Source organism: Lissotriton vulgaris, chromosome 7, assembly GCF_964263255.1.
Source record: "Lissotriton vulgaris chromosome 7, aLisVul1.2, whole genome shotgun sequence".
In the NCBI taxonomy this organism is placed as follows: domain Eukaryota; kingdom Metazoa; phylum Chordata; class Amphibia; order Caudata; family Salamandridae; genus Lissotriton; species Lissotriton vulgaris.
Window position 1 is genome coordinate 601,622,121 of NC_141695.1, and position 24,752 is coordinate 601,646,872.

The following is a 24,752-nucleotide window of genomic DNA, read 5'->3' on the forward strand; positions in this document are numbered from 1 at the left end:
ATTGGCCTGGGTCACCTTACAGATCTGTCCTGGGGAATCCAGCCTTGCTACCACTGTGGTCTGGCTGGCACATGTTTACCGCAGAGCAGTGACAAAGGTTTACCCAATCACTGTGACCTCATAAGTGACGGCTACCACCCTCCAAGATCATTAGCTTACATTCTAGGTCAACTTCCCAACTAATGTATACTAAGGCCTGCTCTATCCTCTCCTCCTAGGGGCACCTTTGTCGAGTGGCCAGTCTCCACAAGGAGACTGACCTGGAAGCCACCTATGGGTGGCTTCCTGGGGAATACAGAATCATCCTTCTTGTGCCCTCAATGGAGACGGTTATAACATTGAGGTCTGGGAATTCTTCTCTATACAATTTCGGGACTGCTTTTGGAACTTCTCTGTATATCCTGGAATTCCCCTTCCCTCTGTGAAGGGGAACCTGAACCATTTTTCCTGTGGCCACTCCTGTTGGCACTCTGGTGCTGATCCCGAGGTCAGCTTTCATCCCAAGTTCTCTGGTGCTGCTGTCCTCTAGTTTAACTTACAGGCTTCTTGCTGCATTTTGTACCATATACTAGGGACTTATATGTATGTTAAATATATCAATTAGGAATATGCCAATTAGACCATGTTTAGAGTGGCAGCACAGGCACTTAACCACTGGTTAACAGAGGTGAAGTTTGAAGAATTCTAAACCAGCAAAAATATAAGGTTTAGTAAAAGACGAAAAATACAGCGGGAGCATGCGGAAAAAATTTCAATTTCCTACAATGGATCTGTGGTCTCTTATGCATATAGCATTTGCTACACAGATTGAAGTGTATATATGTGTGGTATTTCTGTAGTTTGAGCCTAGCCAAAAGGCAGCAGAGCTCTGCACATGGTCAAAAATATGCTTAAAATCATCAAGTAATTGGGAGAGGAAGCTGGATTGAGGACAGTTAATACATTGTGATGTAGTGTTCTTTAAAGAGTTGAGTCTTCGACTCTTTCCTAAATTGTAACAGCGAAGGGGTAGAACTGATGGAGACAGAGAATGTGTTTCCAGATCCTAGGTACATAGATGGAAAAGGCCTAGTTTCTTGGTTTTTTCTATTTTACACACTTAGTCTATCAACTGAGGCTGCAAGTCGACGGAGAGATGGTGAACTTGTCTGCAAGATAAGTCAGAGGTGCTGGTTGTGATAGTTATGTTAATGTTACAGCTAGTTTTGAAGATGGTATGGTGCAGGGTGATGAGTCAACAGAGTTCAATCAAGAGGGTGATGTGATCATATTTTTTCATGCCCTGGATGAGATGTGCTGCGGCTTATAGGATGCCTCTAAGGGGTGCCAGGGTGGAGGCCATGGAGTAGGGCATTACCACCATCCAGATGCAACAGACGGACAGCATTTTTGAAGTTGCTTTCTGGAACAAACAATTTGACTTACTTCAAAAGATGAAGCTCAAAACAGAAAGTCTTTTTTTTTTTATTTTAATTTTTTCAAGTAATGAGTTATTTGAGGGCGAGCTTGATGCCCATGGTTGAATCCATGTGATTTGGCATTTGGTGAACCATCAAAGTTCATTTCATTGAGCCAGATTTATAGTGTATCTTGTTCGTTGTTCTTGGGAAATAATAGGGATCATGCCCTGGTTGAGTTGAGCTTAGGCATTGGACATCCAGGTTTGGATCATGTGCATGCATTGGATGTCTGAAGCGGATGAAACTGTTAAGTAGAGTTGTGTTTCAGCGGCATATTTATTAATATTGATGCTGTTATCTGTGAGTAAGGCGCTAAGAGGCTCCAGGTGAAAGTTAAAGATGATAGGACTCCGTATTGAACCTAGGGGACCTCCACATGTGAGAGATTTTTTGTGACCTAGAGGTGTTCATTGAACAAATTGGTGTCTATTGGAAAGGTAGGAGGAGGATCACTAACGGACATGTCTGGTGAATCCCATTCACAACTCCAGGGTGTGTATATATGGGTGGGATGGTGGACTGTTGTAGGGAACTGAGAGACACAGCAATATCGGGAAGCAAGGGCATCTTCATCTGTGGTCAAGAGGACATCGTTGATGATGTGTACGGTGGAGGTCTCTATGCTGCAGTGTGATCTGAAGCCAGGCTGGTAGCCGTGCAGGAGATTGTTAGCATTGATATTATCTTGAAGTTGGACATAGACAGTTTTTTCAATTATCTTGCAGATGAATGGTAGGTGAGTGATGGACCAGTAGTTGGTGAGGTCATCAGAGTCTAGTGTAGGATTCTTTAGGAGTGGGAGGATCTGGCCTGAATTGAGAGCTTTGTGAAGATGCCTTGAATGAGGGAGGCACTAACAATGTTAAGTAGGGGTAAGAGTGCTTCCCCAGAAAGCTTTAATGAAGGATGCAAGTAATACGTCACCTTCATAAGAAGTGGATTTTAGGGACTCAGTATGTCTGCCATATCTGGGAAAGATATGGCTTTGAAGGCTGACCATTAAGGGATTCTACCAGAGGAACTGGGTGTGAGTAAAGACCAGGCTTGGTGTCCTCGCCTTGCTGTTGTCTCTTCTGTATTTTTTCCCTGAAGAAGAGGTTGATGGCATTGCAGTTTTTTTGGAGTGTGATAAATAGGTGGGCAGGAATTTTCTTGATTGTCTTTAACAGTGTTCTGCTTCAGTTGGTGGCTTCCTTGATGGTGATGGTATAGTACTTTGCTTTGGCTGATGCGATGAGCCATTTGCCTGCTACGCTGATGGCCTTCAATATCAAGAAGCCCTCAGGGGTTCTGTTTCTCTTCAATTTTCATTCCTGTCTGCAAATAGATTGTTTTTCAGCAGGGTCTTTTGAATACAGGGATGCTGAAGGCTTCAGCTTGCACTTACGTGTTTTAATTAGGCCACGGACTTTCACAAAACCTTCCCAAAAATTGTTGAAGTTGTTCAGAATGGTGTTGGCATTGGACTTGGAGCTAATGAATAAGAGATGAGTTCAATTATTAGATTTTCTGTGGAGAAGTCATTAAAGGATCAGAAGGTTTGGTCTTTTCTTTTGTGTTTTCCTTGATTTGTTGGTAGTACAGTGATCAGGAAGATAGGGGTTGCAGATTTGTCAGTCCAGTTCAGGCATATTTGTGGTTAGCATTAGATTGTTCGTGATGTTGAAAAGACTAGATTGAGTATGTGCCTTTGTAGTGTGACATGCTGTCCCACGTTGAGTGTATCGATGAGGTTGAAGAGTGTGTCTCTTTTCGTGGTGCCAGACATGAATCAGCCCCAGATCCTTTAACTGCTGCCTCTCCATAGCCGATATTTCCCCCATCCCCTCAACTGTGCTCCTTCTGTGAGCACATTACCAAATTGATATCCCCTCTGCCAGGATTACGGGATCCAAGGCAAATTCCCCTATGACCAGGGTGGTCTCTTTCAGAAAGGTTTCTTGTCCATTGTTAGGAGCATACACAGAAGCCAGCCATCCAATACACCATTGACTGCTACCCACCAACCTTGTCTCTTTTCTGTCACCAGTCGGTTTATCAATATTCCCTTCATTGAAATTGAAGATAAGTATGTTTTGGTGATTTGGCAGGAGCTTATTTTCCCCTGACCATTTTGTGGAAAGTGTGTCTCTTGAAGTAAGCAAATGCCTGACCCCAAGGCAGATACCTCCTACAAGTCACTCAAGTGTTTGACTGGGTGGTTCAGTCATGTATGTAGCAACTACCTGTAGCATCATCATGTCACAGTTTACTGTTCTCCCTGCTTTAACCTACTGATATATCTTCCATATGTGGGTGTTTGAGAAGTGGGGGGAGGATACTTTATGCTGTATGTCAGGTTTCTCTCCCTTCCCCTCCCAGTTTCATCTCTCATCAATACCCATAGTTCATTCCAACAGTGATAATAAACAACTAAGCAAAGTTTGAATACCACTAGGATGCCTCTGGAAGTTTAAGGACTCTGAACAACTCTGTAGACCCTAAAAGAGGCAATAGGTTAAGAGTTTAAAAAATAAAGTATTTGGGTGTGTCCAGCCCGGTTGACCCTAACCCAGTTGAATTCCTTCCCAGCTCCCACATATGTGGACCACCACCAATATCTATGTGTCCACTGTCTTGTGAAGCCCCAGGAGTAGCTGGAGGTGTTCTTATCAATTGCAGCTGCTGCTCGCCTCAAGTCACTGTTTTCTTGTGTGTCAGTGTCAGAATCTCCACTGACCCGTACAAGTGTTGAAAGTGCTCTCTCCTTATTCACTGTCATCTGAGCTAAGTTCATATAATTCCCACTGCATTTCTGGCAGATCCTGTGCGGTCTTTCGTAAACTGTCAGCTGGATTCACTTTTTCCCAGAATAGGGCCTCTGTCCCCTGCAAGGTCTAGTCCCAATGCAGACTGGAGTTCCTTTAGTGAGAAAAAGACACATAGGTTTTCTTCCCCCTAAAAACACGGTGTAAATGAGTGGCCTCATCGATGCCTGATGCCCTTGTTCCATAGGAGATCTGTAACATGCTTAAATGCCTTGCATTTTGCGGAATCACTGAGAAAAGGTCTTCTAAAAAGAACTGTGCGCCAGTGTAAAAGACTGATCCCCATGATGTGCTTTGTCCATGATCCTATCCTTGTCGGAAAAGAAGTTAACTCTCACTAGGCTGTCAGGCGGAATGACTGCCTAGTGACATTGGAACCCCTCTGTGTGCTCTACCACACTTAATGAGTTCTTCTCCTGCACTTTCCAGGAAGATAAATACACACTGGCCCTTGTTGCCTGCTTCAACCTAACTGTTCTAGCCTGGGATGCAGATTTATTTTTTATTCAATGATTGCAGGATAATGTGTTGCTTTTCCATCTGTAGCATACCTGTTTGGAGGTGCTCACAATTGTTGACTTGCTCATCGTGTTCTCGTCCAGCATATGCACTCTATCGTCCTGCTCAGAGATGTCTACTCATAGCTCCACTTTCACTGATACTGTTTAGTCTTTAAGTTCTTGAAAGGCTTGGAGAAGGAAACTTTTGAAAATGGCTCCCTGTTTTATCTGGGATATATTGTTTAAACCATCATAAGAGTTTCTCATTATGGTCTTTCCAGGATACCTAGTAAACTTTCAGATGGCTCCCTGCTGGGAACATCTTTTATGTTTAAGTCTTTATTCCCTCATCCTCTACTCATGGTAAGATGGGAAAAGACAGCAGAGCAGGTTGAGAACAACAAATGCCACCGGCGTATTTATGAGGTATTTCTTCTCAACTCCTGGGGTGTGGCAATATTTTACCTATGGTTCAGAGTAACTTTTTTGCACCCTACAGTGGTCTGGTCCCTGTGTGTGAGGAAGACCACACACAGCCAGTGGACCAAGATTAGTCACTCTGCTTCCGTTGGGAAAAGGACTGTGGTGTGGATGACCCCTGTGTCTATCCGCCAAATAGAAGAGTGCAGGTGGGGAATGCTACATCACAATCCCCACTAGGCCACCCCACCCTCAAGCAGAGAGTTGGCAAACTTTGTCATCTGAGGGGTGAGAGCATTTTCCCCAGTGGCCAAGTGGGGAAGAGGTTCTACATTTATAGTTGCTGTGCAGCTGTATGGATAAAATGTGTCCCATGGATTGATCAGTGTCTTTGCCTACAAATACACACTCATGCCTTGAGTCAGTGCGAAATTACATAGGAGAATGATAATCTCTGCCCCACCTGCCATTTCAGTCCTTAGGTCTAACAAACCTCATTCTTGGGACTTGTGGTCCTATCTAGATAGACTCCGCTTGTCACCATGAGCATGCAGCCATCATCTTGCAGGATCGCACTCTGCCCCTCAGCTACTTTGCTACAGTTGTCACTCCCAAGCGGAGGTGCCATTCCCAGTCTCACCTCTGTGATGAGTGGTTTCTCTCTGCCCTAGACTTTGTGAAAGGACTAAAACACAGCTACATTGTGGTTGCCTAGTGGTGACCTTCAGTCACTAACCTGCCATTTTTGATTACCTGGCCAAGCCCCTCTTGTCCTTTTTAGGTCGAGCCTAGGTAGCGTGCATGCGCTGTCTGCAAGACCTGAAGTTTTCCATAAATGACTTTGGTCCCTCCTGCTGCCTCTTTGCTCCCATCTGCTGCCTCACCATTGGTTTGGTGCAGTGTCACTCTACGTTGCTGTTTTCTGAATGGTTGATGCAGCCATGTGTCACTTCCATTTTTTCTGGAAGCAGCACTGCCCAATTACAGTTTTCCTACGACTTCCATGGTTCGTGGGTTGTTGAGGAGAACTCTTTTTTAAAAGTGTTGCAGCACAGGATGATGAGCTGTAGCTTGTAATATAGCGGCCACACATTTTGTGTTCTGCACAGCTAATTAGGATGCTTCGATGTTTATAGCGCGAGCACGTCACCCACTGTCATTTAAGTTTAATGGCCTCGCTTTCATGTCAGTTTAGTGCTTGTTTAACAAGCTTCCCGTTGTGCGCTTTCCTGTAATGGCTGACACCCCACTTTGTTTTTTAACAAGCGTCCCGTGGTGCGCTTTACTGTAATGGCGGCCACACAACTTTGTTTGCACGCGGGTCCTTTATCTTACTTTTTTTATTTTTCACAAGTGGCCCGTTGTGCGCTTTCAGGGAATGGCGGACGCGCAACTTTGCTTACATGCGGATCGTCAAAACAAAAGTACGTGGCCGCTATTAAAATGCTGGACCCATGCACAATTCCACCGTCGGGTTTCTGGGTTCCAGGGTCACGAGGATCACCTTTCCAGGATCTCAGAGATGGTTAGCGGGTCTTGAAGGGAGAACCGGGTTGAGGAGTCAGCCTTTAGTGGCTAGAATGCAGGCATCGGTACCCGTGCTGCTTGTGAGAAAACAGCATGGGGAACTCTGCTTCAGATTTCTCTGAGGATATTTTCTAGGTAAAGTTAGATCATTGCAATAAAAAGCAGATGCACACTGGCATCCACGTGAGTTTCTGTGCGCTGCAGCTTGTCAGCGTCTACCCAACTGTCTGATCTGTGACTGGCTTCACTTACACCATTTGGACTCCTAAACTTCTGTTGCTGCTCTTACTCGTGGCCATCTTCACAGATTAGTGAGTTTTCTGCATGATGTTAACATATTTCCACTCAACATATTTAAAAATTAAGGGGGTAACTGCAATTTTCTTGAAATTAAACGCACCATCTAAATGCACTAATTTTTCTAATGAAATACATATTTGAATAATGGAAAATTGGTCCCACCCTCACTTATGTTGTCTAAGTTATCACCCTATCGTCTGCGTTACCCTGCTACCAGCCTCCCTCCTGCTGTTTATGTTGTTTTACTCCCACACGTATTAGAAAAACGTCATAATTCTTCCCCCTTCCGCTGCCCATGTTGCTACTCCCAACTGCCTCCCTCCCCTCATTGTCTGTTGCCCCTACCCACCTTCTGTGCTGCTTCCCACCCTACCTTTATGCCGACTCGTACCCCGTTTTTACTTCTGCTAACAATAAAAACAAGCCCTATGATGCTGCAAGCACCGGCTGTTTTATATATATATATATATATATATATATATATATATCTATATACATATATATATATATATATATCCAACAGGTGCCCCAGATCATAAGAACGCTACTCCACGAGGATGGATGCAATCCCTTTAATGGCGTAAACACAGTCACAGCCCCAGTTATCTTAAAATAACCCTGACGTGTTTCGTTGCAACATGCAACTTCTTCATAGGGTGGGGGAGACATGCAAAGTCCGGTGTTGTACTTCAGACTGCTTTAAATATGCGCTTTTTCCATAATGCAATGTTTTCACGGTTTTCCAGTAAACTATATGCTGGGATCTGAAGTACCTAATTTTAACCTTCCAGTAGGGTCCGAGTTTGCAGCCTAATTTTTACTAACCCCAGTCTGATTAAAGTTCATTGCCCTCCAGTGGGCTCCAAGGCAGCTTCCGTGTTTCAATTTCAGCCAAATACATCGTGCCTCGTAGACCTGTGATTTTCAGGCGGTGCATTCTCCGCGGCTTGGAGCCTGCCGCGTAATCAATCCAACAGGTGCCCCAGATCATAATAAAGCATCCATCCTCGTGGAGTAGCGTTCTTATGATCTGGGGCACCTGTTAGATATATATATATATATATATATATATAACTTTTTGGCAAGCTGCACATCATAGCTAAAAGGCATTAAAACATTGACAAAACCCAATGCCTTGAATAGGAGCAACCGATTGCCTTTGCCGTTGCGTGCTTACGTTTGAGTTACGTTTGGCAACCGAGGTCTATCTCCACATGCCCTAACATGTGCACTTGGTGAGGCCCTTTAAAAAGAGTGCAAATAATGTTAAGTTGTAGCCATTTAATTGAAGAAAATGTTCACCCTTACTCTAAGAAGACCGTGTATACAGATTTGGAGCTCGTTGTCTAAATGTTTGACGTATGGTGTTAACGTTCATACAGCTGGTCTTGCCTTTTGAAAGAGCCTTTCTTAAATTTCCATCTAACATGTCACCTTATTTGACACTCTAGCAACTAGAGTAACCTAATTACCGTGACCCACACGGGGATTGCACACACTAACATTTCAAATTCCAGCTACTAGGTGTTTGTTTTCATCATTTAAATATAATCAGTTTCCTCATTTTGTCTGGTAAATCTAAATATTCTTCACAAGAGGAACAAGTATTTGCAATGCAATAGGTCTCGCATTTTCGCGAGTTTAAGTTATTGGCATGTAAACAAAAATGCCTTTTACTTATGTCTTAAAAAACAAAACATAAATCAAAGGCATTGTCATTTGCAGTGCCAATAGCCCAAACTTGTGTAAATGCGAGACCTATTGCATTGCAAATGCTTGTTTTTAATCCTGCCTCCCTGCTTGTCGGTCCCTCCCTCTTATAGCATTCTACGTCTTCCAGTCTGACTGTTGCTATCTTCTACCCAAGCATTCCTGTTTTTCCACCCCCTTCCCTCTTTTATTAAACTTTCTGTCTGACCATCCGCCTTTTCCCCCCCTCTTTCTTCCTCTTTCTCTCTCCCTTTTTCTTTGTTTTGTTGTGTTTTCTATTCTTTTCTCTTTTTTCTTTTCTTTCTCTTATAAGTCTTTCTGTCTGTTCTCTAATTTAGAACTGGCCTAGAAAGAACTCTGCCTATTATTCTACCTGTGGTCCACTTAGCTCTTTGATTATTACTTGTTGCTTCAGTGATTACAAAATGTAGCTTTCTTTCAGGAATGTCAGTTCTAAGGCCATCTGCTCTAAGTGGCATTTACATATTGATTTATCTGTACATGCATCTTCTGTACTCATTTGGCTGCACATTACTGTACACATATAGAACCATGAAGCTGTGATGCTGTTATCTTTATAAGTATAATCTTGTAAATTCACAATCTAGCGAAACACCAAACTCTGCAGAAGCTGCATTCATCCCATATAAACATTTAGCCATTTTGGGAAATGAACACGTTGACAGATAAAGCTTCAGGCCTACAATTAGGCATAGGGTTCAGATTTATGTTAGTCCTGCATTGTGCAGAAATAAGTTTAATAGAATAGAGGTGTAGGTACTGTCCAGCTCTTGTAACACAAATGATCTCCATACCATACCAAAGCCGTTTGATTAAATTCAGCATAAAGGTCAAGGAAAGGTTGCCCTCCTCACCAGCTAGTGATATTGTATTAATAATATACAAACTGGGCCCCTTAACACCAGTGCAATTGATTATTCAACTAAATTAGCTAATGGTTTAACTAAGGCAGGTGTTGTCTTCAATTATTTTTGCAGTCAGTTAAAAATTGTAAAGCAACAACATCTGTGATTTGGCCGAAGAAAAGGTGACCTGCTTGTGAAGTGTGGTGCACTGGTCAATGCCTTTTTATCTACAATTGATGTATAATCTTTTATTTTGAAGAAAAAGAAGATCCATGGGCAGAAGATGACTTTGTGTTCGGTTCTTATCAACCCACCATGTCCTCCACTCCTGAAGGTCGTCAGTCACGCCGGCAGTCTGTGAGGTACACCAATGTGTGTCTGTAGCTTGATCTTTTAAATTAATTTTATTGCATTTTCTGACCGAAGACAATCATAATAGAGAAAATCCATGCACTTCAAATGAGTTTAGTTCATCCTGAAACCACAGAGGAATAAACATTCTGATGGATACTTATAACTGAAGATTCTTCCCATTGGGAATGTTCCCAGAGCGTCAGACTGGATCAAGAAAAATACTACCGCAGTACTCCTGCGCACATTTGTAGGTGGTGCAGTGTAGCTCCGCACTAACTTTCTTCTGCTCCGGAAATGATGAATGGAGCAGCATATGAACACCATCAATGCATGCTGACGTCAGTTCCTTTCTTTCCCTGCCTTCAGATCTGGAGCTCTATTCCTTTTGTCATTTTCTTTTTCTCAGATTAATTTCAGTTTGCCAGGGAAATGCCCCTTCATAAAACAAAAGAGTTTAACCCTTGTAGGGACTGTCACCAACTAAGGTAGAAAGATAGTGATAACAAACGTTTATTGGGGCACTTGTCCTTTTTCTTTTTTTTTTTTTGATTTCAAGAAAATTTTATTGATAAAAATAATGATAAGAATAGTAGGAACAAAATACAATACAAGTGATACAAGTGAATCAAGAGAAATATACAAATAGGGGCTAAAATGGGGAAGGAAACCAAGTAACTGTATATAAAAGTAAAATTAGCCTGTTATAGATATAGAATTTGATTAAGTAAAGGCCACTATCAAAGCAATAAACAAACGTATCACTATCATATTTGGAGAGGGGAACAGGGGAGGAATCAGAATAAAAGAAGAAAGGAAAGAAGAGAGAGCAGTAGAAAAGAGGAAAGGGAATAGAGGACAGGAAAGAGAAAAGAGAAGAAGAAAAAAGAAGAAAAAGAAGAAGAAGAAGAAGGATTCCCACAGGACTAACCCAACCTAGAAAAATAGCAGACAACAATTAGACAGACAGATCAAAAGGAAACTGAGGAACCAAACCTTTTGAAGACAACTCCATATAATCATCCAAAGCTTTCCAAACCCCACTAGAAATAGATGGAGAGAGGTGAGCTTGATCAACCGAAGTGTGAGCACTGCGTAAAAAGGAGACCCAAGCCCACCACGTATGATAGGAACCCAACGAAAAAGATTTCCACTCCATAAGAATGATTTTCACCGCAACAGTCAGGAGAAGATCCAGTAACTGTAATTGCAATGGATCTAAAGGGATAGGAGTAGGAGCAGCCAGTGGGCCTAATAAAAGTAAAGGGAAGGAAAGTTGGAGCTCAATACCAAAGATAAGAGACAGATGCTTCTGGATGAGGTTCCAAAAAGGTTGAAGCAAGGAGCAATGAAAAAACATATGAGGAAAATCGCCTGCCAACAAACCACAGCTCCAGCATAAGTTGTCATCCTTAAGATTTAGCGAATGAAGACGCACAGGCGTCCAATGGAGGAGATTGATAGAGAAAAACTTAGACTGCATTAAAGATGGTGCGATTTTATTACGAAGAGAGAGTTTACCAATTAATTGCCAAGTATCAGAGGAAATATGATCCGGAATGGCATGATCAAAATGGTGTAACCATTTTTGTTGAGCAACCGTCTGTGCGGGTAGTGAAGCAGAGGACAAAAATTTATAAATTTTGGAGGCGACATGACCAGATTTAATCCATATATGAAAAAGTGAGATGGTAGAAGAAGTAGGATGAAGACGAACTTTAGCAATGGCCACTTTAATTTTAAGAAAAGTATAAAAATCAAGATTTGTTAAAGAATGCTTCTGAGCCAAGGTAGAAAAAGGTAATGGTTCGTCAGAAACACCATAGAGATGTTTAACAAGAGAGATCCCTTTATCTGCCCAATAGGACATGAGGGTGGGAGTAATGTTAAGCTTAATTTTGGAATTCGCCAGATAGATGACCACCTAGTTTTATGTAAAGGAATTGCCACCTTCTTGTCTATTTTCCTGACCGCAGCAATTGTATCAAGAATGATAGCACGGGAGAACAGGATATGCAAAGTAGATGCAGTGCAAAAAGAGGCAGTAGGCAAAAGGGATGCTAATGCCTGTTCTATGAGATACCAAGAGGGAACATAAAGAGATGGAGGAGAGAACCATAAAGCACCTTGAGAGGCCAAAAAGGCAGTTTGGTATTTTTCCCAATCAGGAAAATTACAACCCCCCATATCACAAGGACGACGCAAAAATTTGTAAGCAAGTCGAGCACGTTTGTCATTCCACAAAAATTTAGAAGTCAGAACATCGATTTCGCGAAAAAAGGAATCTGATAATTTAACCGGAAGCATGGACGAAACAAAATTAATAATCGGCGTGATCATCATTTTGAGAGTCTGGAGGCGACCCCACCATGAAATATGTTTCGGAGACCATGTATCCAAAAGATGACGCACTTTAAGGAGAGTCTGGGATTCATTATAGGCAGCGGTGGCATAAAGAGTAGAACAGAAATAAATCCCTAAGTATTTCAGGTGTGTAGACTGCCACTTAAAGCCCGCTGAGCCCATATGAGAAGGGAAACAATAGGCATTCAAAGGGAACTTTTCTGTCTTATCTTTATTTAGGGTATAACCTGAAACCGATGAGAATAGGGAAATGGTATTAGAAATAGCAGGGATTGCCAAAGCGATATCATCTGAAAAAATAAGAACATCATCTGCGTATGCAGCAGTTTTAATACAGTGAGGCCCGAAAGAAAAACCTTTAATATCAGGGTGTAACTCAATCAAACGAAGAAGAGGATCAATAGATAATAAAAATAAAAGTGGGGATAAAGGAGACCCCTGTCTAGTGCCCTGACGAAGATTGAAAAACGACGACGTAGCGCCATTAACTCTAATGTTAGCTTTAGGTTGAGAATATAAGGACATTACCATATTAATGAAAGAGTCGCCAAGGTTATGCGCGTATAAAACAGCACGAAGAAATGGCCAAGAGACCTTGTCGAAGGCCTTTTCCGCATCAAGGGCCAAGGCCGCGGCAGGAAGGTGAGACCATTTAGCAGCACCGAGAATATGACAGAAAGTGCGTATATTGTCTCGCGCAAGACGACCTTTCACAAAACCAGTTTGAGAAGGATGAACAAGATGAGGGATAAAGGATTCTAATCTTTTGGCCAGGATTTTAGCAAAAATCTTTGCTTCCATGTTAAGGAGAGAAATAGGTCGTAAGTTTTTGGGATCCGAATGGTCTTTCCCCTCTTTCGGGATCACTATTATAGTAGCTTCAGCAGCCGTACCAGAAACAGACCCATCCTTAACAAAAGAGTCAAAGACAGATTGTAATTTGGGGACAAGCGTAGGGAGAAAAGTTTTATAAAATAAAATTGGATAACCATCAGGGCCTGGAGCCTTGCCAGAACGAGTAGCTTTAATCGCAGACACGATTTCCTCGGGGGAAATAGGCTTGTTTAAAAAAGAACGATCATCATCAGAGACCGACTGAATCGGAACCGATTTGAAAAAATCTTGACATTGGTCAAAAGAGGATTGATTAGAAGGAGTATACAATTTATTATAAAAGTCACGAAAAACTTCAAGTATTTCCCCTGTTTGGAATTTTTTAGAACCCGTGTGGTCAGTAATAGAAGAGATTTGCGAGGATTTAAAAGAGAAATCCTGAAATTTTAATGTAGCAGCCAAAATTTTCCCAGCTCGATTTTTTTAACAGCAACTTCTTGGATTTTTGTGCTTGTACACCAATATGGGCTCTTTTAGTAACAATGGTATTATATTTGTATTTTAGTAGTTTTTATTTGCTGTAAACAAGATGAATCCTTAGATTGCCTAAAGGAAGCTTCCAGAGTTTTAATTTCAGATGACAAATCTGTAAGTTCCTTTTTAATATCAGAATTTCGTTTGGACATACATTTAATAACTTGACCACGGAAAGTGCATTTAAAGGAATCCCATAAAACAATTGGGGAAGAGACAGAGCCTTCGTTCTCATGGAAAAAAGTATCTATAGCTTTAGAAAATTCATCAACCTGAGAAGGATGAAGCAAAACTTCGGTATTCAATCTCCATGAACGAGCGCGTGATTTAGGTGCAAAGGATGACAGCGTAAAAGTAACCGCAGCGTGATCAGAAATCAAAATAGGATGTATAAGTGGAGAAGAAGAAGATGAAACAAGAGAAGAATGAACCAGGAGATAGTCAATACGAGAGAAGGAAGAGTGAGGCGAAGAGAAGAAAGAAAAAGCACTACCAGTGGGATTATGAAGACGCCAAATATCTTGAAGATGAGTAATGGAACACATGTTAAGCATTTGTTAGTGAGATTTAGGAGGGCGAAACTGAAATGCAGAGTTCCTGTCTAAAAGAGGGTCCATCGGTAAATTAAAATCTGCACCCACAATAAGATTGCCAGAGTGCGGGGTGTCATTTAATTTTTTGGTCACCGATTTCCAAAAGGACGGATCATCAACGTTAGGAGCATAGATATTCATCACATACAGATCATGCTGTCCATCCGACAGTTTAGATAACAGCCAACGACCCTCAGAATCATGATCAGAAGAAAGTATCGATAAACCAGAATTCTTTGAAACTAGTGTAATAACCCCATTTCGTTTACCAAGGGCATCAGAACAGCAAACATCCGAAATCCATTCCTTCTTCAAAAACAACGCTTCTCTGTTAGTGACCTTGGTCTCTTGAAAGAGAACCAGATCAGAAGACAGAGATTTACAATAATCTAAGATTTTCGACCTCTTCACCGGATGATTCAAACCCTTAACATTAAGGGATAATACATTTAAACCTGGCATGGGAATACATAATAACAGAAAAAAGACGACATTGATGACAGAAAAAGAATCAACCTCACAAATACAAGGAACCAATCATGAAACATAAGAAACACTGAGGGAGCGTCCATGTGGGAAATCCAATATAGAGAGAAAGAAAGAAGAAAAGAAAAGAGGAAAGAAAGGAGGGAGAGAAGAAGCAGGAGGGGAGACCTAAAAAAGACCAGCATCATACTAGGGAGAACGTGGAAAGGCGAGTAAGGAACCCCAAAAAATATAGCAAACTGATAGCAGTAAAAGAGGAACTGGTAACAATCAAAAGTAGCACCGCAAAGCAGCGTAATAATGTAAATAGTCATAATATAACTAAGAAATTCGTACAATCACATTTAGTTAGCAGTGTAATGGCAAGAGACATAACTAGAGTAATGAATACTATTAGAACAACTGATAAGAAAAATAAAAGCATGAGGTAAATTATGAACAGTAGATGAATGCATGACGATCAATATGTATATCCTAAAAAATAACTACATAGTTAATGAAGAAACTATAACTGTATAGAATAACAATATGAATCTGAAGTGTAAAAAACAGGAATATATGAACATGTAAGAAAAGAAAGGTAGGAAAATAGCAGAATACGAAGAAAAAAGAAAGATAGAAAGAACATGACACATATCAGAAAAAGCAATGTTGCTATTTAAGAGATAAGCAACAAGAAAAGAGAAAAGTGACTCGAAGGAAAAAATGACAGAAAATAAAGACAAGAAAAGCTGAAGACAAGTTCAAGACGCAAAACAAAAGGCATGATTCTAAAAAAGAAATAATAAAGAAAGGAGAAATGGCAAGAAGCGGAGTAAAATAGAAGAACAAGAAAACAATAGAGAGATAAGAAGGGGTACTATTAGAAAGAGAACCATAGAAAGAACGAACAAGTATAAATGCAAGGAAGAAGGATAGAACAGAAATGAGTATGGACACAAGAAGAACAGAAAAACAAGAAAGAAACACCAAAAACATCAGTAAAGTAAACGAAGAGTAGATATAACAAAGGTGAAACCATCATTATAAATAACAGGAAAGAAAAAGTAGAAGAAAAACAGTCTTCACAAGAAGATTACAGGGTGCAGTATAAAGAAATAGATGAGATAAAAGAGAGAAAGGCACTAAAAAGTGGATAATAGAACAATTAATGAAGCACCATGCTAGATGAATACAAGGAACTATACTATAATGAAGAAGATTATGGAAAAAAGCAAGATAAACAATTAATGAACTGTCCTTAAATATGGAAACCTTGTTATAATAATTTGATACGAAAATGCAGGAACATGTAGAATGTATAGTAATAGAAAGTAGGATAACAGGAGGCCAAAAAGTGCAATAAAAATAAAATATCATGTCATAAAGGACAAAAAATGTACACAGCTTGCAATGAACTAGCACCGAAAGAGGAAGATATTAAATAGTTGCGAGGCAGAACAAACAGTGAAAATAGCAATGTAAATATATATCAAACTATATATATAATAAGTATGCAAAGGCACTTGTAAGCAATTAATTACCATGCATAAGGTATATAAACTTCGTTATAGTTAGCTAAAGTAAACAGGCAGGAACAATGAAAAGATAATACAGTCATATATGATACTTAAATAAGCTAGAAAAATAGTAGAAATGAAAACCACTACCTTAGTCCTAATATAGAAAAGCAAGTAATAATGGTAAAGCATCCTAAGCAGTAAAACAATAACTAATTAAGCATATAAATAAATGCAAAATACAGTAACTGTAACATGGTGGGCGCAGCTAGACACCACTATCGATAGTAGATAGTAATAAACCTATGACCCAGCCTTGTACCAGAACACAAAACAGTACAAAACACGTTGAAGTCAATAAGACGAAAAACATTCAAATAGAACGACCACACAAAACGGAAGAACCAAGTACAAATCAGGTGAGAAACTAGACTACGCAAAAAAAAAAAAAAAAACAATAAAGAACCACAGACGGGGGAAGAGAAAAAACCAAAACAGACGATTACTACAAAGTGGAACAAGGAAATAGAAATGAGATATGTCTAACATAACCATAAGGATGGAGGAAACGAAGACAAGAGGAACAACCCATAAGGAAGAAGGAAAAACACTACCAAATCGAAAAAACAACAGCAAGGTGAAGGAGAACCGATATGAAACGAAAAGGCACAACTACACTGATGAGAAAGAGACGACAATTAGAAAAACTTAATGCGCCAACTGACACCATCATAAAAATGAAAAGGAGACAACACTAAAATGAAGGAAAAACGCCATCAAAAAACTTGACTGACAACACCAGTCACGAAAGAAAGCCATAGACGAACCAACAACCATGGAGCACGCAGGTCTAAAAAGGTAAGCTCAATAGACCTGGAAACAAGAGAAAACCAAGTAAGGCAGAAGAATCACATCAGATGCCAGAAGCACCAGGAAGAAGCGAAGCCTCCATTTGAAGCTCCATCTGTAGTTCCATCTGATTATCCAAAAAAGAGGCCAGATCAGCAGGTTCGTCGAAGATTCTGGAGTGACCTTTAAAGGTAATGCGAAATTTGGAAGGGCCCGAGAAGGAAAATGGGATATGCATCTCAGATAAACGCTTCCGAAGATTGAGAAAGCCTTTCCTCCTTATCACTGTGTCTCTGGCAAAGTCTTGAGAAATTGAAATACGGTGGCCTTCCCAAGAAACAACTTTAATCTTCCGCATATGAGCCAAAATTTGTTCCGTGTGCTGATGACGCAGCGGCTTAAAAATGATAGCCCTTGGTTGCGTAGCAGATTTAGAATGAAAAGTGGGGACACGATGTGCACGTTCCAGCTCAAAGTCTCTTTGAAAAGAAATTTGCAGAGTAGAAGGCAACCATTGGCATAAGAAGTCAATCATAGACGGAGCACCTTTCTCGGCTTCTTCAGGAAGGCCAAAAATGCGTAGGTTGGATCTGCGATTACGGTCCTCCTGCTCAGTGAGATCCCTCCGCAATGCCGCCATTGAGCGCTCTAATTGTGAAAGAGTTCTAGATTGCTTGTGCATGCTATCCTCTGCGCCACTAATATGTGTCTCCGTGGCAGAAACACGAATGGATAGAGCCTTAAAATCATTTCTGATGGCTGATACCTCCACCTGTAGTAAATCCGTATTAGTTTTAGTAGACTGCGCAATGTCATGGACATCATTGAGACGCGTCAAAATAGCCTCCAAAGTGGAGTTAGCATCCTTTTGAGATAAATCAGGTGTAGGAGATACTTGCTTGAGTCTCTTAAGAGAAGCTTTCGACTCTTTTGTATCTTTAGCAGTCTGCGACAAGCCCATATTGGCCGCCATAGAGCTTCAAAAACAAAGGTAGGAAAAACAACCACTGCAGAGAACTGAGGAAAGGCAGAAGGCACAAGGATATTGGTGTAGTCAGTAGGCAAGGAGAGAAAAACAAGAATGAGCAAAAATGTGAGAGCGCAAAATCAGCAGGTATCGCAAAACCATAAATAGCGGCGGGCTTACATTCACTCAACACCGTAATGTCAGGGTCCTGCCGATATGAAGAATACGCCTTCATAAACTAAGAAGACAGCAAATAGGGTCTCAAAGAGCAGGTAATGTAATTGAAAGGCAATGTAGGCGCTCTGAAGAAAGGCAAAGTAATATAAAATGCATAAAAAAAAAAAAAGTTTCATTTAAAGCCACACAGCATGGAGAACGTAAAAAAAAACGTTATCAGCTTGCAAAATTTATCATTCGTCACCACCACCTGATTGCACGCATTCCGGATGAAATAGTCACCATGGTACCTCCGTTTGTGAGGAGACTCGGAACTGCGTGTGTGAGGCGAGACAATATGGCGGCCGCTCGTAGAAACACCGAGGGCCACCTTGAGGAGTCAAAATATCAGGCACCAGCAGCTCCAGGGCGCAGGAAGGCCTTTCCACAGGCACACGGCACCTTTCGATATATGAGGCTCCGTTTCTGTTATTGTGGGGTCCCTGGAAACGGAGATGAACCTCCGACGGCCCTCACTCGTCTCGGAGCTCAAGCGCAGACCGCCATTCCAAGCGGCGCGCAAGCCACGCCCCCCACGTGTCCTTAAAACCTAGACAAACAGTAAAGTTTGATGGGGAAAAAAAGCAATACAATAAAGAAAATCTACAACCCTATGAGACTAAACCATATAATTTCACATTGAAATACACCTTGATTGTCTAATATTCCTCCCTATCTTTAATACACAATAAAACACATGCGAGTCCTACAGCTACGCCAAACAAAATTCCTATTTGTCCAAAGTGGAATCCCCTGCAGCCTAGAGAAGATAATGTCTGATATTTTATAAATAGAGGTTTTAAAAACTTGATTTGCGCTACGTTAAAATACAAACAGTCTTTCAAAATATAGCATACGGACCATTTAATCTTTTAGCCAAATGCCAGCTGTTATACCACTGTTGATGAGAATAGACTAGATTACACACACTTTAATTGTAAACGATAATTCTGAATAGGCAGACAGAACACATTTGGGAAAAGACCTCCATGCCCTAAAGATTTGCAAGTAAGAATGATTGAGGGTCTCATTGACAGATAGTGATCATCAATATTTGCAGAAAACATGGCTGCTGTCTCCTTCAGTAAGATTTTTTAAGGGAAGGGGTCCCATTTTGAAATGAAACCTGAATAAGTAAACAGCATTGTAAATTCATTAAACCTATAGACCCATTCCTTTTCACTAATAAGGATTTCCTCCCAACACAACCTCTAGATTTTGGAAGGCTGATCACGCAGAGCTAATTGTTTAGAAGACCTTAGGAAGGAGACGCCTGCTATAAAAGCGTGCCATACCGGATCCCTTGAACCAGTGAACATTTTTGTAAGCACAACAATCTTTTGAGGGCAGCCCCTTTAAGGGCATCGTAGCAATACTACGCTCCAAGCAAAAAACCTCTGCCACACAGGGCTAAAGGATTAGTTTTCCTTCTAAAAGCTTTCATTAAAGGGGTCCACGAGAAACCACCATAGGTTAGATTGAATTTTACAATTGAGCCTGCCTAGAGCAAGATCCTGGTCTTTGTACAGTCCATTTATATAGACTCACAATCTTAATAGGATAGGCATCAAATGCCATTTAAAGTTCTTTACTTTTTTCCAGGACGAGAATCTTTGTTTTCTCAGAGTTTATCGTTTATCGATTTTTACATACGATAAAGACCTAAGGCAACTAATTTCCTCTGAAGACCCTTGGCTGTATAATAAAGCACAACCAAGACGTCCACATATAATAAACAGGGAATGTGGGTGGAACCCATTTCAGGGGAGATCTACGTAGTTCCTCTTAATGCAGTGAGTAAATCTACCACATAAAGACTAGAAAAGGTGGGGCAGGGGCACAGCCATGCTTAATGCCCTTTTAAATATCTATTTTTCTTGATAGCCTCCCTGATTTATCCAATTCCACCTGAGCCTAATTATAGGGGTGGAGTTTGTGATTTGCAGAAAGCAAATCTGTTGCCAACTTATTTCTGTGAAATAGCCCCACAAGGTGTACCTCTGGAGTCTGGGATCTGGAGATTGTGAAGCTGTTTGTCACAATGCACCACGATATTCCATACCGTCCCAGTCAAAGTCGAGGACAAGGTCCAGCCTCTGCTCGTAAAGTCGTACCCACATCGGATCTTCATTGTGATTGAAGACTTAAAGGTCAATCGAAGAAGGAGTACATGATGTCTAAACTGGAATCTGCCCCTTCCTACCATTCTGGAATTCCAGAGAAGGCACAAAAACGTCATTGTGCCACATGGTTTTTCTCCTGGGGAGCCAACTTCAAGTCTGGTCCTGATGCACCCTGCTTTCCAAGTGCCGTAGTGACTTTGCAGCAAATTGAGTCCTTTAGGGAAGCTCTGTGCTGCACATTTTTGACACACTTCAGCTTCCTCTGGCATACCGCCGGACCCCAAGGCTCCGAAAGGGCCTCTTGTTGGCCTACTACTCCCGGATTTGGCTTCTGCTCCCTTTAAACCTGCTTTAGGTTTTGCACTTGCTTCAGTGCCCACTTCCGTTCCAACACCACAATCTGCGCCGGACCTTCTGACATAGATTCTGGTGCCAGAGAAGGATACACTACCTATTTTGCTTGACGACCACAAGACTAACTCGTGTCAACCTTGGTCGAGGACGTTACCTTATCCCATTTCAGCACCACTAATTGGCAATCCTTCTGACTCTGACACACTGCCTTTAGTGGATAGTCAGAGATTTTCAGGTCAGATTCAGACCAAAGTCAGACGTTTGGTGATGACAGACAAATGTGTCCCATAGTGTGATGAGAAAAACGGGTACTAGGAACTACAGAGTAAAAAAAGGCCTGGACATCGCCCTAGACTAGATTAGTCTTCCCTCCTGGTCCAGCCCAGCCCAGCCCCGGAGGAGAGTGCATCATTTTTGGTAGTGATTAGAATGGCTGCAGAGAACCTTAACCTACAGCTCCCAACTTTGAAGCATCTACCAGTCCTCATTTGCCTTTTAATTAAGTCCCTATGGATATGATTATGGGCACTTGGGGAAAGCCATGCTCTGGTTTTCCTATCAGGGAATAAGTTGCTAATTGCCACAGACTGGCTTTAGAGTATCCTGACTTTCTTACGTAGCATCCAACTCAGGATAGCTTGGTGGTGCAGGTGTCTACCAGCACAGTCAACCCTCACGCTTTTCTTACACTCTCTCCTGACCACGTTTCCAAGTATGTGGAGGCATTCGGCAAATGCATGTTTTCATCCGACAGTCTAGCCCTCCGGTCATTAAATGACACCCCATGTGCTACGGGACATGATCAGTTAGATCTTACTGGCGGTCCCTGATGACTTATGGGCTTGTTTATACCGGACTATTAAGGATGGCCAAAGTACGGCTAAATTGATTTTCTGATAGAGACTTACAACTGCAGATTACTCGCCTTTAGAACATTCCACAGGCGTCAGACTGTAAACTTTTTTCTGCAGTACCTCTGCGCATCTGTCAGTGGCACTGTGCAACACTGCACTGATGCCGTTCCTTTCCAGAAATGATCGGTGGAGCCTTTACACACACCACTCCAGTAAGCTGATGTCAGTTCCTTTCTTTCTGTGCCACCAGATGTGGATCCAAAGCTCCCTATCATCTCTTTGGGACACTTTACCTCAAAAATACTTCTGTGTCCAAGGGAAATGTCACTTCACCAATCAGCAAGTTTTAAGCCTAGTAAGGACTGTTGCAAACAAATGTCAGTTGAAAATTCTCACCAGGTTTGCCTGTGATGCCTGGGATCGAGCCATAAGTCTTTTAACCCTGTAGTAACTGTGTGTTGCTTAACACAAAGGCCATATGAAACTGTGAGGCAAAACTCTGTTGCCAAGCACCAGAAGACTTCACAACGAGACCATTCCAAGTCAAAGGGTCATACTGGGTCTAGAAGTCACAGGAGCCGTTCCAGAGGTGGAACGTTGTCACCCTCCAAATGTTAGGGTAAGTCGGAAAAAAACATAAAAAATCCAAGCGGGACTATGCCCCTTCCCACCACTCAAATTTATCTGAGAAGGTGAAAGGGCATCGCCATGCCCCTCGATCTTGCTCCTAAAGTCGGTCAAGTTGAAGCCCTTTTCACAACTATTTCCGGCACAACCAGAATTTCTGGGGTCATCTGCGACACTGAGTCAGGTCTAAGAATTACCTATGGCCATGTTCTGACTCATACCCTTATAGCCCCTAAGGAGCTGAAAGGCCCTTCACCTGGGATACCTCTGCATGGTTTTTCCTTGGGGTCCAGTTAGATTCTCAAAATCCACAAATGGGCCTCTCCTCGCTCCTTTACTGACCCTGCCTCCGGAGCCACGCTCCACGTCTCTATGCTGATGCTGACTCCATCAACACCAGAAGACGAGATGCTCATTGTGCTCTCCATCTCAGAGTCTGCACCAATGAGTTTGACCAAGGCCGCTTCCAATTTCCGACAACGTGCTGACCCAATGCACCTCTTTAACTGACTCCTCCGCAAGGACGAACACATACGTTGCATTCCTTATTTGGTACAGATTCAGACAACAATTATGATGCAGGTGATGAGATAGGGTACCATAAAACTAAGACAATTGGTATAATGACCTACAAGAAGCCAGTGGCTTTCTTGAGTCTGGAATCCTCTCACTCCCAGGCCCTGCCACTGAGAGTGCATCTTACCTAATGGCCATTCATAGGGCAGCCAAAGTTCCTGATCTCCAACTCTCCACCTTACAGGTTAAACCCTTGTCTTGATGGAAGTGCTGAAACTGGGGCAAACGTCTACTGAGCCCATTCTCTTCTTTAATGAGGCAATTACAGATACTCTTTTAGGAGTCTGGGCCAAACCTTTCTCTGGGCCCCAGTCTATCGCCAGATTGCGAGACGTCCCCATCCTGCCTCAGGCGACCCTGCATTTTTCTTTCTGCACCCCTCACCTGAAAGTATGATGGTGTAGGTAGCCACAGTAGGATGCACAGATGTTTTACGGATGAGGCCGTGACGCCCACCGGCCCTGATGGTCAAGGTCAGCGAGCTACTTAGTCCACCGCTCTCCAAGCCAACCTCCTACAGCCCCACCTTCCTAACATCCTTAGGGTGCCCTTAGTGCAGCAGGAGGAGTAGATCCTTCAGATAATCTGAAAGGGGAACACCTTGCCCTTTATCGCCCCTCCGACGTAACTTCCATTGTTGCCAGAATGACTGACGGAGGACCATGTGTCCATTTTACGCCAGAAAGTGCAAGCCCTTTTGGACAAAGGGGCTATCAAGATGGTTCCTGCAATAGAAGTAGGTTGTGGTTGTTAGTCATGCTACTTTCTGGTGACAAGGAAGGACGCAGTTTTTTTCCCTGTGTTAGACCTGCGTCCTCTTAACGCCTACCTGGGCCCTGTATCAGGAGGCAAAACTCCTCTGGATATAACTGGGCCATTAAGGGATTTTCAAGAGAAACGCGCACTGCAGTGTTGAGAGGAGAACATTTCCGCTTTATTTAATTTTCTTTACAAAGCTGAAATCACTGTGCATCAAAAAATAGCAAAATGGCTGATATGTTTCAGTTTGCATGATGCCTTGTTCACATGAATACATCATGAAAAAAATGATAACAGCCGTTGGACAAAATAAAGAGTTTTGTGGAAAAAAGACGTGGAGGATGAGATCTCTAAAGAAGGGTGGAGAATGATGGTTGGCTAGGCTGCAAGGGTGCTGTTAAATACCATCGCACTTACCTAATGCCTTTGAAATAGCACAAGAATTATGGCAAACACCCTAAAACATACAATTGGTGCAATGTAAATTAAACAGATTTTTTAATAGGTCATGGACCTGTCCTGCAATCCATAGTAGCCGGTCAGAACCCTTATAACCCCAATCAGCCTGTTTGCCTTCCCTGAACAAGAAACTCAAGACCACTAATTTCTATACTAAGACTATTGCTGGTAAAGCTACGCATAATGATAGTCGAAATTAAGTCTCCAGTACTCAATCTGGGAGCTAGATTTTGTCAAATGGACAGAAGAGGGGTGTGTAGTCCTGAGAGCGCAAGTCCCATAAGAAACATAGCTGAAACTCACACCAGTCACAACTCCAACTAGTTCCAAAGTTCTAACAAGAGAAATAAAAGTGCTGAAAACTGGCTAGAAGTCACAGTAAGTCATGTGGAGGTATAACGTTATCTTTTAAGTGTCTGGTTACTTTCCAATGTATCTAGTAATGGGGGCACCCCTGAAGCACCTAGCATCTACTGGACCCATTTTAAACAAAGCTGGAATTTTAGGGTTAATATCCTTTAAAATGCAATATTTGTGAACTGTAGAATGTACAGAGATAGTTTAAGTGATCACCGGAAGGGGTGGTGCAGACTCACAATAAACACAGTCCTTGAATGTATCATGCACATCCTCAGCTCTATGGATATACATGTTTAGATGTTCTTTTCTTAGTTCACCTCTAACTTACAGTGATGTTCTTGTGAGGTTTAGACAGCT

The 24,752-nt window shown here is 41.8% G+C and overlaps 1 protein-coding gene across 1 annotated transcript in view; it reads left to right on the top strand.

The window, feature by feature from the left end:
• Window positions 1–24,752, top strand: part of FBF1 (Fas binding factor 1) — a 615,519-nt gene that overhangs the window by 200,198 nt on the left and 390,569 nt on the right. The window contains exon 13 of the mRNA XM_086930722.1: window positions 9,850–9,952. Within this exon, the coding sequence (XP_086786848.1) occupies window positions 9,850–9,952 (103 nt within the window). The remainder of the gene's footprint in view (window positions 1–9,849; window positions 9,953–24,752) is intronic.